This window comes from Gracilinanus agilis, chromosome 1, assembly GCF_016433145.1.
Source record: "Gracilinanus agilis isolate LMUSP501 chromosome 1, AgileGrace, whole genome shotgun sequence".
Taxonomy (NCBI): domain Eukaryota; kingdom Metazoa; phylum Chordata; class Mammalia; order Didelphimorphia; family Didelphidae; genus Gracilinanus; species Gracilinanus agilis.
The window spans coordinates 62203490-62220612 of NC_058130.1; the positions used below are offsets into that span (position 1 = coordinate 62203490).

General features: G+C 55.8%; 1 protein-coding gene across 1 annotated transcript in view; it reads left to right on the plus strand.

Annotated features, from left to right (window-relative positions):
• PLXNA1 (plexin A1) overlaps positions 1–17123 on the plus strand; it is a 224964-nt gene that overhangs the window by 144817 nt on the left and 63024 nt on the right. The window contains exons 9-18 of the mRNA XM_044676176.1: positions 6278–6374; positions 6647–6837; positions 7120–7271; positions 8445–8565; positions 9767–9903; positions 11201–11368; positions 12279–12372; positions 14071–14310; positions 14480–14629; positions 16197–16425. Coding sequence (XP_044532111.1) covers positions 6278–6374; positions 6647–6837; positions 7120–7271; positions 8445–8565; positions 9767–9903; positions 11201–11368; positions 12279–12372; positions 14071–14310; positions 14480–14629; positions 16197–16425 — 1579 coding nt within the window. The remainder of the gene's footprint in view (positions 1–6277; positions 6375–6646; positions 6838–7119; positions 7272–8444; positions 8566–9766; positions 9904–11200; positions 11369–12278; positions 12373–14070; positions 14311–14479; positions 14630–16196; positions 16426–17123) is intronic.

Genomic DNA, 17123 nt, shown 5'->3' on the forward strand with positions numbered 1-17123 from the left:
TGCATATTGACTTAGAAAACCACATATTAACATTATCTTTTCCTGTATTTTAATTTTTTTGTTAAATAATGCAGTTAGATTTTCAACTGGTTCCAGCCTCACTCTAGCATCGAGGGCCACTTGTTTAATGCTTTTGGACTAGATGGTCTCTGAGGACCCTTCTGAGTCTGACTCTGACCTATCCTGGCCCTCTAGGACCCAAGAGTCACCCAGAAATCCATCCTATCTTGGCTCATAGGTCATAGGCTTAGAACCAAGAGAAACCTTAGAGATGCTGGCAAAGACCTTAGAATACAGAGCCAGGACTGGGATGGGGTCTTAGAATCTTGAAAGCTGGTCATTCCTTTTAGAGATAGAAGGACCCTAGAGATCACTTAGGCTCAGGGTCCTGAACCAGGGCTGGACAGAGGCAGTCTCATTCAAATGCCTTCATTTTACAAATGAAGAAACTGAGGTCCAATGAGTATGCTTTATCTGAGCTCCCACAGACTGGATTTGGCAGTTCTTGGATTTGATGCCAGGTTTTCTGACCCCTAATCCAGGGAGTCCATTGTAGCGGAGAAGTGAGATTTTTAGAGGAATTCATCAAATCCAGCTCTCATTTTATAGATGAGAAATTGAGAGTATGAGTTGATTGGAGCTGCTCTGGGCCTTCCAGTTAGAATTTGGAAGAGATGGGTAGAATCTGAACTTCAAGAGAACCCCAGGTCATTGAGGCCTTTTGTGTGCGGCCGGAGAGGAGGAAAAAGCAAGGGTCTTGGGGATAAGAGAAAGAAGTGACATAGTAGGCTAGGGCACTGGATCTAGAATCAGGAACACCTGAATTCTTTTAAAATATTTATTTATTAATTTGTTTGGTTTTGGTTACATTCAAATTCCCAGGTAGACCATCTCTCCCTTCCCTCCCTGAGAAGGAATATCAGTTCAAATTCCATCCCAGACACTATTTCGTGTGTGGCCCTGGGCAAGTCATTTAACCTTTCTCAGCCTCAGTTTCCTTTTCTATAAAACTGGGATAATACTAGCTTTCTCTTTTCAGAGTTGTGAGAATCAAATGAGATAACTTAGGCAAGATACTTTTCAAACCTTAAAATCATCATTATCTTCATCATCCCTCCAGTACCAGGGTCAGATTTCCTCTCAGGGCCTCTGGATGTCCAAATGCTGTTTCTGTAGGCTACAACAGAATGAAGACAAACCATGAAAAAACTAGGTAATTTGCAGAAGGAGAGGCTGTCCACTGCTAGAAGGGGATATGAGGGGGCTGCAAAGAGGAGACGTCCCTGGAGCAGAGCCTTGAAGGGGACCATGTTTTTAACAGGCACTGTTGAAGAGGAAATACATTCCAGACATGGGAGGCGTGTTGGGGGAGGCAGAACAGCCAGTCCCCTCGTTTGGCTGGAACACAGGGGACACAAAGGGGTGGGCCGAGGCTGGCTAGGGATCTCACTCAGAGCCAGATCGAGGCCGCCTTGGATGCTCCTAATGAGAACCCTGCAAGGAAAAGATGAATTTTCTTCTGTGCCTTCTGTTTGTGAAGTCAGGGAAGTATGTCCTGTTTGGGAGAGGATTCTTGTTAGCAGTGATTCACAGAAAACAGGCTTTGCTCTCCAGTGGGGTAAACCGAGGTTTTCTGGAAAATTCCCTTCCAGAGAGCACCTCCATTCCCTGATGGGGCCGGCTGAAGGAGGTGTCACCCAGGTGTGCCCAGGGCCTGCCCGCCCACCCATCTATACATTGGGCATTTCCCGAATCCTAAAAAGGAGAAGCTTTAGGGGCTTAAAATATATGAAGACTAATTTAAAAAAAAATTTTTTTTTTAGTTCAAAAGCAGTGTAGTCAGATGCATGGAGTAAAAAAAAAAAAACAAAAACCAAGCCATATTTAAAAAAAACAACAAACCAATTTCTTACTGATTTAGCAGATGGTTTACAGAGGCATTATGGGGCAGTGGAAATAATAACAATGATGAATATTTATATGATAATTTAAGGCTTATGAAGCATATTATATCGAATATTATATTATGTTATTTGTCAATTACATTATATTAATTACATTACATTAATTACATATACATATTTGATCCCAATCGTATCCCCAAGAAGTATCTACTGTTTTCATCATCCTCATTTTATAGATGAGTAAGCTGAGGGAGCTGGAGGTCAGATGATTTACCACCACATAGCTTGTTGAGGCAGGATTCGAACTCATCTTCCCAATGATAGCCTTAGAGTTCTTTCCATTGTGCTGTGTTGCTGGAAAGAGCCCTGGACTGATTGAGAGTTGGGAGCCCTACCTCGGGCATTCGGGAGACCAGCCTGAGCATGGTACCTGGCCCATAGCAGGTGCTTAGTTAAATGCTTGTTGATGGATGGATGGTGATTCTCCGTTTGCTCGGGCGTCCAGGAAGGGAATTGGGCTGGTTGTGTTCATCTGGGCACTTCTTGCCTCTGACCCGCAATGGAACAAGGTTGAGTTTGGGGTCTGAGGCTCTAGGTTCAAATGCTGACTTCAATAATAGTCCTAAATAACTAGCACAAATGCTATCATAATAAATAATAAATGGGAGCCGGTGGGCGGGGAGGATAATAGTCATGATGGGGAGCATTTAGATAGTGCTTTGAGGTCTGCAGAGCATTTTACAAACATCCCTTTTTATCCTTACCACAGCCCTAGAAGGTTGAGGCTATCATGGTCCCATTTTGCAGATGAGAAAACAGAGGTGGGCAGTGGTTAAAGGACATAGTAGGGCCCCTCTGCTGGGAAGCGTCTGGATTTGAACTCAGATCTTCTCGGTGTCTCGGGGCTCCCACCACTGAATGACTTTGCAGTTGTAGCTGGGGGATCTTCCTTCCGTGGGTCTCCATTTCTTTTCTTACGCTTTATTTCCCTAATTACATGGAATAATTTTCCATGTGTTTTCTGAAATGCTGCGGTCCACATCGTCCCCTCCATGCTCTGGGAGACGGTCAACCGTGGGATCCAGTCATAGGTGTTGGGCACACGCCCACGGGGGTCCTGCTGAGAGAAGCCAGGGAGAAGCCAGGAATGCCCGAAGGACGCGCCGTGGCCGGGGTCCGCAGAGGCTCTTTCCCAAGGGGGAGGCACTGCCCATCCCCCATCCCCCGGCTCTGGGGTGCTGCTGAACACTTGTGGGATTCGTGTCTGCAGTCAGTGTGGTCAGTGTGGTCGTGGTGTCCATGCTCTGCTCGCCTCTCTCAGCGTCTGCTCAGGAGGCCTTTCCCAGGCATCTCCCAGGGCAGGGGTAGCCCGTCGCCAGGGTGGGCCAGGCCTGGGGGCCTCGTGGCCTCATCTATAAAATGAGGAGGGGTCTCTGGGATGTTTAGACCCCATCATGGGTGAGGCCTGCTCTTGGGCACGCTGACTTTGGACTGCTCCCCAAGTCCTTGAACCCTGACTGACCCTTACCGCTCTCTGAGTCAGGGGGATCATGATCAGGAGGTCTGGCTGTGTGACGGAGGGGAGGACCTTTCCCCTTCTCGGAGCCTCACTTTTCTCACCTGTAAAATGGGGATACGGTTCCCTACGTGGCCTTGCAGAATTCTTCCGAGGATGAATACCTTAGAATCCTCCTGAGCTGGGGGTTATCAGGGTGTTGTGAGGAACCCCTGACTGGGAGGCGGGATGGGTTTGGGAGCATCTCTGGGCCGGCTCGGCCCCTGTCGTCTGCCCTCAGCCACGATGAGGAGCCTCCATTCCTAGAGTAGACCCGAGCGGCCTCGGGGGCACTGACCAAGGGAAGGGAGGAAGAGGCCCCCCAGGGGAGCTGCAGCCGCTCCCCTCCATGCTCGCTGGGGGTTCTAGACCCCCGAAATCCTGCCCCCCACTCCCAGGAGCACAGACCTCCACGAGCCCTAATCATGCAGTGGGGCGTGTGGAAACGAGGCTCCGGGCTCGGCCGTTTCCCATGGCAAGGCGAGGGGCTGGCATCCTCCTCTGCCGCAAGCCGGCTCCGCTCGCTCCCTTTCTCCTGGCCGGCCCGCATTTATCTTTCCTGCAGCAGTGTTTAAAGTGAAGAGGGAGTATCAGGAGAGTTTGATAGGATCCAATTAAGTTCCTGCAGATAAAATAATGATGAATTGCAGTCGAGCCCCAGCGAGACACCATGTACATTACTTCAGTCCCCCAAGTGCTGGGAAGGAGTTGAGGTCATCAGCTACAGAAAAATAGGACACAGCTGCAGCTGGGCCGGAGTTAGAGGTGCGGGGAGGGGGCGCAGGGAGCCTGTGCAGGGGGGAGATGGGGAGGGCACGAGGAGGGGGCTGCACCTGAGTGCAGGAGAGAGAGGAGAGAGAGAGAGAGAGAGAGACAGACAGACAGACAGACAGACAGAGAGACAGAGACAGAGACAGAGACAGAGACAGAGAGAGAGAGATGTGGAAGGGGAGAGAGATGGAGAGGGAGAGGGAGAGAGAGACACACACAAAGAGCCACACACACACACACACAGATGGGGAAGGGGAGAGAGATGGAGATGATGGAGAGGGAGAGGGGGGGAGAGAGAGAGGGAGAGAGAAAGAGAGAGTGTGGAGGTGCAGAGAACAAATTTGACATGTAACCCATGCCTGGCACAAGAGGGCACCTTTTGGGGCTCACCCTCTTTCCTCAGCCCATCTCAGCACTCTCTAGAGCAGGCTTCCTCTGATGAATGCCATGTATCTTTCTCTGTGCAGACGCCTGTGTTTCGGGGATGTGTGAGAGGAGATGGGGGTGCTCTTGGGGGTGGGGAGCTGGAGGACAACTGCAGAGGTGCTTGGCTCTAGGCACTGTCTAAGGTGGCAGCACGGGCAATGGGAGCTCCAGAGAGGACCTGTTCCCAGCTGGAGGGGGAAGGTCTGGGGTATCCAGGGGAGACTGGAGGCCAGGAGAGGGGGTGACTGGCAGAGGTCAGTGTGTATGTGCTGAACAGGGAGGAGAAGCAGGAGAGCTTTCTGGGGTTCCCCAGCTTGAAGACGATGCTTCAGAACACACCCTGGAAATGCCCCTTTCATGTAGGAGCCTCCTTGATGTCCCCCTCTGCCAGGAGCCTCTCCCACCCTGGGTGCCCATCATTGAGTGCCCTCACAAGGCCTCCTCTTCTTGCCCCTCCACTCTGGCTCATGGCAGGGTCTGGCTGCCCCCATTTATTCCCCACCAAACTCCCAGGATGTCCAGCCAGAAGGGACGCTGGTGACCATCTAGTCTGGGCTATGGGAATGGCTTTGTTTTTCCCTTGGAACATATGATTCTTGTGTTTCAGTAGAATTGGTTTTCCTGGGAATCCTCCAGATTTAAAAACATCATTGGAATGGGGAGTGCTGCTTAGCGGTTCAGGCCCAGAGATGAGGAGTCCTGGGTTCCCATCAGGCCTCAGACACTTCCTAGCTGTGTGACCCTGGATGAGTCACTAACCCATTGAAGACAGAAGGGAAGGTTTAAAAACCCTCCTGCGGAGGAGGGGGGTCCACAGGTTTCCAAAGTCTGGCCATCGGATCTGAGACACAAAAATCATTAAGAGCTCCTGACTCCGGCCCATCCCCCCATTTTACAGATATGGAAACTGAGGCCCCATGACATATGGTGCGGCCAGATTGGGCTTGTCCCCGTGCCCCGTGTCCACCTGCTCTCTAGCGCGCTCCCTTCTTGTTGATTCTAGACCTCTCTCATGGCTCGGCATCTTCAGATGTTCCCGTCACTCCTGGGGCCTTGGCTTGCTCCGTGAGGAGGCTGGGCTGGCCGGCCTGGGCGCCCCCTCTTGGCCCTCCTCAGGCCCCTTTCACATGCCGCCTCTTCCAGGAGGCTTTCCCTGATGCCTCACTCGCTGGCCCTGCGTCCACCTCTGTGCCCATCCTTTGCCCGGCCCAGCGGGTCATGTGTCCTGGGAGAGCAGAAGGAGAAATCATTTTCAGGGAGAATGTGGATTTTTTTATTTTTCTATTGTTTTTGCCTCTTGCCTTTTGTCTTAGAGTTAGTGATCTGAAGTGCCAGTTCCAGAAGAGCGGTAAGGGCTGGCAGTGGGGGTTAGGTGACTTGTCCAGGGTCCCACAGCGGGAAAATGCCTGAGGCCATGTTGGAACCCAGGACTGCCCGTCTCCAGGCCTGGCTCTCCATGCCCCGGGGGGTGTGCCGGGCCTTGAGCTGGAGGAGACTGAGTGCAGGACCAGAAGCCTGGAGGTTGGGCGGGGGTGGGGGGTGCTGGGGGCCCATTGTGGCCAGTCCCCGAGCCCTGGGCTTGCTGCCCCCTGACCAGCGGCTCTCCTCTCCCCTCCCGCAGTACACCTATGAGGGCAACGACATCAGCGACCTGCCTGTCAACCTCTCGGTGGTGTGGAATGGCAACTTTGTCATCGACAACCCCCAGAACATCCAAGGTGAGAGCAGGGCGGCCAGCCCCCTCCATGTCCAGTGGGGAGCCCTGGGAAGGGGGGAGCCCTGTGAGAGCGAGGGTCTGGTGTGGGCGGGGGGGCCGGGGCCGGGCCTGGGCACCTCCGTGTCCAGCGGGGAGCCCTGTGAGAGCGAGGGTCTTGGTGTGGGCGGGGGGGCCGGGGCCAGGCATCCCTGGGAGAGAGGGGACGAGCTCCTGGTGTCCGAGCCTCTCGGCTCTCCCCGGCCCCCGCCTGAGCCCGGTCCCTCTGGTCCCCAGCTCACCTGTACAAGTGTTCCGCCCTTCGGGAGAGCTGCGGCCTGTGCCTGAAGGCCGACCCGCGATTCGAGTGCGGCTGGTGCGTGGCCGAGAAGCGCTGCTCTCTGCGCCACCACTGCCCGGCCCCGGACGTCGGCTGGATGCACGCCAGCAGTGGCAATAGCCGCTGCTCAGACCCCAAGATCCTCAAGGTAGGCCAGGCCCGGGCCGGGGAGGGAGGACGAGAGGGGGCGACGGAGGCGCAGGAGGGCCGTGGGCTCCAGGCAGGCCCGGGCTCCGGGCCTTTGCCTCGCTCTGAGGCTGCCGGCCGCCTCCCTTTCTGGGCCCGAGCCCTGCCGCCAATCCCCCAGCCCGCTCCTGGGCTGCCGTGTGGCCGTAGACTCTCCCTGAGTGGGCCTCTGTGCGCCAGGCGCGCCCCCTCGTGCCCGAGGGCAGGCCCAGGCCCAGGCCCAGCCGCGCTCCTCTCTCCTCAGCTCTCTCCGGAGACGGGCCCCCGGCAGGGCGGCACTCGGCTCACCATCACGGGCGAGAACCTGGGCCTGAAGTTCGAGGACGTGCGGCTGGGCGTGCACGTGGGGAAGGTGATGTGCAACCCCATCGAGAGCGAGTACATCAGCGCCGAGCAGTGAGTGGGGGCGGCGGGCGAGGGAGGGGGACCCCTGAGCCTCCCGCTCACAGACCCTGCGCCCCACAGTGGCGTCCTCCCCCTCACGGCAAGCAAGGCAGGGCCAGGAGGAGGTCCATTTTGTAGGCCCGAAAACGGAGGCTCGAGAGTCACAATCCCCGTCCAGGGAGTCCGGGTGAGAGCGGGTTACAGAGCGGGCCTCTTGCCTCCCAGCTCAGAACCTTCTCGTGGGGTAGGGAAGAGGTGGGGGGCACATCAGGAGCCCCCCAGGGAATCCCCCATGGCAGTTAGGGGAAGCGCTCCACAGGCCTCAGCCTCCCGAATCTGTAAAATGGGGGCACCAGCAGGTGCACCTTCTATTGGCACTGCCTGTTGGGTTTGCTGTGGGCCTCCCCTAGCACAGGGTGCCAACAGGGCGCTCCTCTGGGTGGCTGGTCCCGAGCCAGTGTGCCCTGACTGCCGGGGGCCCTCCTGGGGGCCTTTCAGAGATGCAGGGCCAAAGGAGCTTCGCCCCCCAAGCAGGGCAGAAATGGGCAGCCCAATGCCTTCTCTTGGGGTCACTGGACTTAGCTCCAGGCCCACACGGAGGGGGCCTCTGCCTCTGCCCCCTCTGAGACCTCTTGGACAGGCTGGGGATGGAGTCGTTCCCCGGAATGTTCCCTCTCGGTCAAGCCTCCGAGGATCCCAGGTCCAGGGCGAGGAGCTGGCTTAGGCCTCTCCTCCAGCCGCAGCCTTTACTAGAGAAGGGAAAGGCCTCGTCCAGGGCGCCCAGGTCGTGCCTCTGCGTGTGAGGGAGCGAGGCCTTGAACGCGGAGCCTCTGACTTCAGAGGTGCCGCTCTCTCCGCCGTCCTCCCCAGCCTCCAAGGGTGTGCCGCTCCTTGAGAAGGTCCTGCCCTCGTGGGCCGGGCCAGCCCAGGAGAGTCCGAGGCCCGCTCTGACGCTTCCCCCTGGGTGAGCCTGGAAGGCCACGGCTCACAGCCCCGGAGTGAGGGCCTCTAAGACCCTTCCTGCCCTCGGGAGGGCCGCCCCGTCCCGAGCCAACGAGGTGTCCCTGCCCAGGCTGCCACCGGGGCGCAGAGGGAGGGACGGGGTGCAGGCCCGGTGCGGGGCCCTCTGTGTAAAGCGTCCGGACGGGATGTCCCGGCCTGTACCGACGCCTCGACCTTCCCCAGGATCGTGTGTGAGATCGGAGACGCCAGCCCCGGCCGAGCCCACGACGCCCTGGTGGAGGTGTGCGTCCGAGACTGTTCTCTTCACTACCGCGCCGTGTCCCCCAAGAGGTTCACCTTCGTGGTAAGGACCACCCCCCCCCGGGACCCGAGAGCGGCCTGCGCTGCCCTGGACACCAGGCCCGTCCACTCTGGCTAGGCCTGACCAGGCTTAGAGAACTGGAGATCTCTGAGGAAGAGGAGGCTGCGAGCATGGAGGAGCCATTTCTGAATTGATGAGGGAGGGAGGGAGGAAGTGAACAAACATCAGCTTCCACGGCTTCCCCCGGGCAACCATTCTGGGCTACAGGGAGAGCCTGAAAACGTGAAATGGGGGAGCGGGGAGGAACCCCAGCTTGCAGAATGGGGGAGCTAGGAAGGAACCTTATAATACAGAATGGGGGATCTTGGAGGGACCTTAGAATACAGAATAGGGGAGCTGGGAGGGACCCTAGAATGCATCCTGGGGGAACTGGGAGGGTTCCTAGAATACAGAATGGGGGGGGGAGCTGGGAGGGTTCCTAGAATACAGAATAGAGAGCTGGGAGGAACCCTAGAAGACAGAATGGAGGAGCTGGGAGGGACCCTACAATATAGAATGGGGGATCTGGGAGGGACCCTGGAAATCAGACTGGGGGAACTTGGAGGGATTCTAAAATATAGAATGGGAGAGCTGGGATGGATGCTAGAATATGGAATGGAAGGAGCTGGGAGGGATACCATAATGCAGAATGGGGGAGTTGAGAGGAATCTGAGAAATCATCCCATTGAACCCCTTTTGTTTATAAGTCTCAAGACCAAAATCCATACAGGGAAGCAACTTGCCTGGTCACCCTGTGTATTCTTAGCAGAGCTGGGTTTAGAACCCAGGTCCTCCGACAATCAGCCCCCCACTTTCTCCACCACACCATGCTGTGTGGAGGGTATTCTTAGAGTTCTCAAGGGGGGAGGGAGCCAATTACCTACAGATTTTTCCCTTCACATGAGCCTCACTATGCAGGGAGATATAAAAATAGACCTACCTTGCATTTGTGCAGACTTGCCTCTTTACTGCTGTGTGGAAGGAGGCTACAGGAGGACGGGGCCAATTTTATGTCCTGCAGAGACAGAGCCTGGAGCCCTTGGGTGACTTCCCCAGGGCTAAGGGCATCGCCAGTCCCCAGTTCTTGGGGCCTGCAGGGTTCCGTGTGTCCTGGTGCCCCCGCTCACCCCAATAGCCTTGCATTTTGGTGCTGCCCCCCCAGAACACCCCGTAATGTCCCCCGACCACGCTGTTTTCTCTGCAGACCCCCACCTTTTACCGGGTGACCCCTGCTCGCGGCCCTCTCTCGGGGGGCACTTGGATTGGTATTGAGGGAAATCATCTGAATGCTGGCAGCGATGTGGCTGTCTCCATTGGGGGCCGGCCCTGCACTTTCTCCTGGTACGTTGACGAGTGGGCATGGGGGGCTGACTTTGGGCAGGATGGCTGAATGGGGGCTGTCGTAAACTGATGTGGGGGGTTGTTGGTGGGCCTCGAGGCTGCCATGGAAACCACAGAGACTCTCTCGTTGGGGAAGGCTGCCATGTCGAACCTGGGTTAGGGGAGCTATCACCATGGAAACCCCGAGGAGGGGGGAGGTTACCATGGAAACCCCAGGGAGAGAGGAGGGGAGGCAGCTAGGGATAGGCAAGGCTGGAGGCAGGGCTAAGCCGGGAGTCCTCCGGCGAGGCCAGTGGGGGGCAGGGTCTCTCTCAGACTGGCCTTGAGGGGGCCCAGTGCGGATCAGGGCTGACAGGAGGAGGGGGTAGGCCTGGAATGGCAAGAATACTTCAGTTACAGTCAGCTCTCGGGTTGGCGCAGACCCAGTTACTTTCTTCCAGGAAAAATGAATCTGGGGGAAAAAGTATTTAAATTTTTGTGTTTTTTTCCCTTTTTTTTAAGAGAGAAAAAAAGAAATGTTAACAAAAGCCCCTGGGCTCGAAGTGGATAATTTTTAGATTAGGGATGATAATGGAGCGGCTCTTTAAATATTTTCCTGCGGTAATTACCAGTTATCAGCACTAATCATTGCTGTTTGCAGCAGCCCAGGGCCCGCGCAGAGATGCTGGCATCCGTTTGGGAGGGGTGTGCGTCTGCGCCGGCGCCTCCCTCTCCGTGCCCGCACTGTGGGTCCGGGCGGGCCTTGCCTACCTGCAGCTGCTCAGGGGAGGGATGGCCAGTTTGCTTCATGGCCTCACCGAGGGCTGACCGTCTGGGGTCCAAGCCTGGCGCCTCGGAGACCTTCCTGTCCCCATGTGGGGGGAAAGGGTGCGAGTGCTGGAAGGAGAATTTTTTTTTAAACGCTTCCCTTCCGTCTTAGAATCGGTACTGTGTATGGGTTCCATGGCAGAAGAGCAGTAAGGGCTAGGCAATGGGGCTGAAGTGACTTGCCCAGGGTCAACCAGAGGGGAAGGGTCTGAGGCCAGATTTGAACCCAGGACCTCCCCTCCTCAGACCTGGCTCTCCATCCATTGAGTCCCCTTGGTGCCCTGGAAAGAGAATTTTTAATGGTGACAATAGAGGCAGAGTACAGACACCTCAATGGGGATAAGTGACTGGCCCAGGGTCACCTGTCTAGGAAGTGTCTGAGATACCAAAGGCCACATTTTAATCGAGGGTCTCTGACCCCAAATCCTATGCTCTTCCCCCTAGAGTCTGTGCTAGCATCCCCTGACCTCTGTCCCCTCTTTTTCCCCAGGAGGAATTCCCGGGAAATCCGCTGCCGTACCCCTCCGGGCCAGAGCCCTGGTGGTGCCAACATCGTCATCAATATTAACAGGGCTGAGCTCAGCAATTCTGATGTGAAGTACAATTACACCGAGGACCCCACCATCCAGAGGATTGACCCCGAGTGGAGCATTAACAGGTGGGGAACAGAGACGGGAACCAAGTATTGCCAGGGACCCCCTCGAGGCCATAGTCAGCCAAACAGGGACTGCTTCTCTGGGGGTGCTGTGGGTGCTGGACGAATCAGAAGCTGGTTCTCATTAGGTAGATTCGAGGCAGAGAGGTCAAAAGACAGAACCTGGGGCAAGGCAGTCTTATAATAGTGAGGAGTGTGTTCATTAGATCCGTGGCCCCCTGCAAATCCCTTAATGTCTCTAGGGTGCAGTCCCTTACTCTGTAAATTGAGGGGGCTGGACGAGAGGTCCCCGAAGGTCCCCTCCCTCCCTAAATCTAGCATCCTCACCATTCTGGCTCTTGGCTCTAGAGATGGGAAGTCATGGGCTCTCGGGCTTAAGATCCTTAAGCACTCCTTCCCACTTGGGGTGACTCCTGTCTGGTGTCAGTGCCAAGGAAACTGGCACTAACTGCATCTCTACAAATGATTGTATGTATTGTCCTGGTCTTTGGGGGCACTCAGGCTCCCCAAAGCCGAGACTGTTGTCCAAGTGTTAGATATCTGCTTAACTCGGGTCCCTGAAAGCATCAGTTCCTTCTGTCTCCATCAGATGGTCTTTCTTCTGTTTTTATCTTTAATTGTCTTATCTCACACTATGTATTTAATCTAAACCATCTCCAGTCTTTCTGGAAGGAGGCCTGGTACAAATCTAGCAGCAACATAGATAAATGGCTGGTGGCTCAGTCCTGCCGTACTAATTAGAATTCAGAGCTGTCTTAGATTTGGGGGGAAGGAGCGCCAGAGCCAGACCTCTCCTCAGCTTAGCTCTGTACCTGGGGTTCAAGAGGGTCTAAAGTCTGATCTGACTGGGGGTGGGTTGGGAGGGAGAAGGGCTCCCACCCCTGGATAACCCACATATCCCTCTGGCCCCCAGTGGTGGAACACTCCTCACCGTCACAGGCACCAACCTGGCCACTGTCCGAGAGCCCCGGATCCGTGCCAAGTACGGCAGTGCCGAGAGGGAGAATGTAAGTATTCCCCCATCATGTGCAGGGGAGATGGGACATGGGAGACGTGGGAGTCTGATGCAGCCCAGACATGCCAGCCCCACATTCAAGGCCTGCCATGGTGCCCTCCACAGTGGCATCACAAGAACGATACCCCCCGGGCTGATGGGCAGCTTAGAAGGCCCTTGTGTCCAGGCATGCCCACCTCCTTCCTGCACAGGCACTCTGTCTAGCCCTCAGCTTGTCATTCCTTTAAACAGAACGGCTTTAAGTGAGAATAGCTGAGAGAGCCGGCCATGTTTATTCTGGGGAAGGGAATATGCAGGGGGACATGATGAGGGTCTCCCACCATCTAACGATGTCTGCTGGCCGAGGGAGTACATTTGTTCTAAAAGAGAGTGCTAAGAGCTCTGGATGTCAAGAGCTTCCTCGCCATGAGACCTCATGGGGTGCTGGAAGGGTCTTGGGGGGTAGTGAGCCTTCTGGTGCTGAAGGATTCATCCAGAGGCAAAATGATTATTTGTGGGAAGGCTAGAGAGAAAGCCATGCAGGACAGATGGGGGGAGATCAGACCTGATAGTCTCTAAGGCTTTATCTAGAGGGATCACTGAGTGGGGAGTCGGAGGTCACATCCTACCTCTGACCCTCTCTCCCTGGGTGTTTTTGGCCATGTTACTCAAGCTCAGCCTCCACGTCCTCATCTGTAAGACATTCATCGGTTTAGATGGCCTCTAAGGTCCCTGAGACCCAAATTCTTTGTGCCTGCCCAAGCCATGCGTGATTCAGGAGGAGCCATCCACTGAATCCAGAGAATCGGAGATGTGGAGGGACCATAGAGGCCGTCCAGTCTATCCCCACCCCCTACAAGTGGTCATCTGGCCTCTGCTGGAGGCCTCCATAGAGGGGGAGCTTTCCTCCTTTCTAAGCAGCTCTCTCCCTTTTTTGGTTTTACCAACTACCAAGAAGTTTTTCCTGATATCTAGCCTGAATTGAGCCCCTTAGAATATGTGCTCATTGTTCCTGGTTCTGCCCTCTGGGGCTAAGTGGAACAAGTCTGGCCCTTCTGCCCCATGACAGCCTTTCAGAGACGTGTGGGAGCCCTGCTGGGGTCGCCTCCTCCACTTTCCCAATCTCTGGAACCAGACTTCAGGGGACACAGATTTAAGTCAGCAAGCCTTCCTTTTTTAAAAAATAAGTGTTGACTGCTAAGTTCTGTGTCTCCCATCACCATTGTTATCCCAGGAAGCCCGGTCCCTTCCCTAGGCTCTTCCAGCTCTGACAGATCACCCAGCCTTCCTTTAGCCTCTCCAGGGTGCTCTCATGTGTGCAGCCCCAGGCCGAGGACCGAGGATCAGGGAGATTGGGAGGGGAGACCCAGATCCTAGTCTTATTTGAAAGGCAAGCCAAGAAGACAGAGTAGTACAAGGTGGTCCCCAAAGATGGCCTGGGATCAGCAGTCTCCAGGAACTCCAGGGAGGGGGGCATGATTGTCTCTGAGCCTCACAGCCGGACCAGGCTGTTGGGGCTTCTGTGACAAGGCAGCAAGTTTCTGCATTTGTCCCTTGTTTCCTTCATGGAAGACCTGAGCTGAAGGGAGGGGGCAGAGCATTGGTTCCCTGGCTCTCCCTCGTCCCCGGAAGCCTTTCCTTTGACAGGGGCGTCTGCCTCGGCTTTTATGACCTTCCCAAACCCACCCCCCGCTCGCCTGTGTGTCTCTAGACTTGTATAGTGTACAACGACACCACCATGGTGTGCCACGCCCCCTCCATCGACAACCCCAGCCGGAGCCCCCCCGAGATGGGTGACCGGCCAGATGAACTGGGCTTCGTGATGGACAACGTGCGGTCCCTGCTCATTATCAACAGCTCCAACTTCCTCTACTATCCTGACCCCGTCTTTGAGCCCCTCAGCCCCTCCGGCATCCTGGAACTCAAGCCCAGCTCCCCCCTCATCCTCAAGGTGGGTGTCTGGCCCCGCGGTTTTTGTGCTGTTCAGGCCGGATCTCGGGGGAATGAGGGAGCAGCTGCTCAGCAGGCCCAGCAGGGATGGATGGATGGAATTGGAAAGGGGGAAGAGGGGCAGGGGACAGGCGAGGCTCTCTGGGGACTCAGCAGCCTCTCTTCTCCAGGGCCGGAACCTCCTCCCTCCTGCCTCTGGGAACTCCAGGCTCAACTACACCGTGCTCATCGGCTCCACTCCTTGTGTGCTGACCGTGTCTGAGACCCAGCTGCTCTGTGAATCGCCCAACCTCACCGGCCAGCACAAAGTCACGGTACGTGTGCCCGCCGGGGCCCCTCGGCATGGAGCTGCCTGGCCAGGGCTGTGCAGGGCACCTGTGGGCTCTGGGCAGACACTGCCTCCTACCATTCATCTGCTTGTGTGGTCCGGCATTCGCTCAGCACCTGCTGGGTGCCCACGTTGTACCAGGAGGGGCACTCAGAGAGGCAGCATGGCCTGGGGAAGAGGATGCTGCCTTTGAGGTCAGGGGACTGACCATTAAGGTCCCTCCCATTTCCCAACCAGTGATCCTACCAAGAAGGCCTCATCCCTGTCCTGTGAAATCATCCCGACTAAGAAGTGCCTGGACCGAGGTCTACCTCGGGCCTTGAGCGGCCAGGCATGGCTGACCCGGAACTTAAGCTCATTCCCAGGTCAGGCCCCGCCGCTGTCCAGCGCGGTCGCTAGCCTGTGCCTGTCCTGGCATGCCCTCCCCTCCACAGCCCCGCCGCCGAAGGTTGAGACACGGACACGAGAGCACAGGCCGGGGATTTGGGGATCCAGGGGCCTGGAGCTTCAGGCCTGCTCTCCCACAGGCCTTGTGCTCCAAGTAGAAGTGTTCCCTTTCTCCTCCCGGCTGGCCAAGTCCTCCGTGCTTGCCTCAGCCCTTTCTGGGGTTTAGGGTCTCTTCATCCATTCCCCTTACTTTGATAATTCTGCCTTCCATGGCTTCAGGGAGCCAGCCGGCGTGTAGGGGCCCAGCAGGCCGGAGCCCTTAGGCTTTCCCCCATGGCTGGAGAGGAGCTCTCTTTGAGGAGTGCTTTAGAATAGGGACAGGACAAAGGTATCCTGGGGCAGCGGGATGGACCCAGTCCCAGGCTCCAGGCTTTGATTCCCCTGTGTGGCCTGGGTGGGTCTGCTTCCCTCTAGTGCCTAACGAGAGGAGCAAATAGACCCGAGATGCCTGCCGTCTGCCAGGCCCAGAAGATAGAAAGACTAAATTCGGGGTGGTCCCTGCCCTCCCGCAGCTCACTTTCTAAACCTCTTGTGTGCTTGAGCCCCTTGGACAGTTGAATGAAGTCTGTGGAGCCTTACTCAGAATCCCATTTAAATGCATAAAAGGAAATCATAAGAATATAAGAGAAACTGGCCTATTGAAAAACAGTTGCCAAAACCTTTTTGAAAACAAGTTCACTCAGCGAGAGTAGATTACCGGAGGGCTCCTTCAGCCCTGACGTTCTGTAGTTGTGGGGAGTCCATAGCCACGTGCCCACTCCTAGGACACTCCGTTTAGTCCTGGAGATAATAGCTTCCCCTTCCTTGCAGCGGCCTTAGGAGGAAAGCACTTTGCATATCATAAGGGTTTCAAGCAATTTGGATTTTCTTCTTCTCCTTCTCCTCCTCCTCCTCCTCCTCCAGCTTGGCTCTGAGCATCCCTATGTCAGAGAGGAAGAAGAGGGCTTTTGAATCCCTCCCCTTATGCCTGGAGAAGTTTTCCTTTCCAAATCTGCTGCCCCCTCCCTCTTCCTCTTACCGGGTTCCTGCTCTTGCTGACCCCATCAGTGCCCCTGGCCCCTACCCAGAGCCGAGCTCCTCTCACTTCTGCCTGGTCCTTTCCCCAGATCAAGGCAGGCGGCTTCGAGTTCTCCCCAGGGATGCTGCAGGTGTACTCGGACAGCCTTCTGACGCTGCCGGCCATCATCGGTATTGGGGGAGGCGGGGGCTTGCTACTGCTGGTCATCATTGTGGTCCTCATCGCCTACAAGCGCAAGTCCCGGGACGCTGACCGCACCCTCAAGCGCCTGCAGCTGCAGATGGACAACCTGGAGTCTCGGGTGGCCCTGGAGTGCAAGGAAGGTAAGGGGTGCCTGGGCGCTTACATCTTCATCATCTTCGCCACAGCCTCTAGGTAATCTCCCCAAAATCTCAGGGCCCTTTATTAGCCTTTAGCTTTGAGCTGCACTAAGATTTTGGGGACACCCTATCTCTCACTTGGAAGGTTGCCAAAGTATTTGACGTGTGTTATCTCATCTGATCATTGCAACAATCTTGGGAAGGAGGTGCTGTTATTACTCCCATTTTACAGAGAGGCAAAATGAGGCAGGCAGAGGTGAATGACTTGCCCAGCAGAGTCATGAGGCTAGTAAATGTCTGGGGTTGGATTTGAACTCACGTCTTCCTGGCTCTAGCCCCATCCCTATCCGTATGATCCATCATTGCTACTCACATTTAATTAATGCTTTGCTATTCACATGGCTCCTTCTTCTCAACTTTCCAGGGATGTAGGTAGTGTAAGCAGAATATTCTCAGAAGGTGAAATAGTTTGTTCAGGGTTCCATAGCTAGAAAGTGGCAAAAGCAGGCCTCCAAGCCAAACCTGACTCTCCAGGCCAACTCTTTAAAAAACATTTTATTGATGATTTTTATTCTTCGTTTCTCCTTGATACTAATACGGGCCAGCCCCCCCCCCCCCCCCCCCCCCCCCCCCCCCCCCCCCCCCCCCCCCCCCCCCCCCCCCCCCCCCCCCCCCCCCCTCCCCCCCCCCCCCCCCCCCCC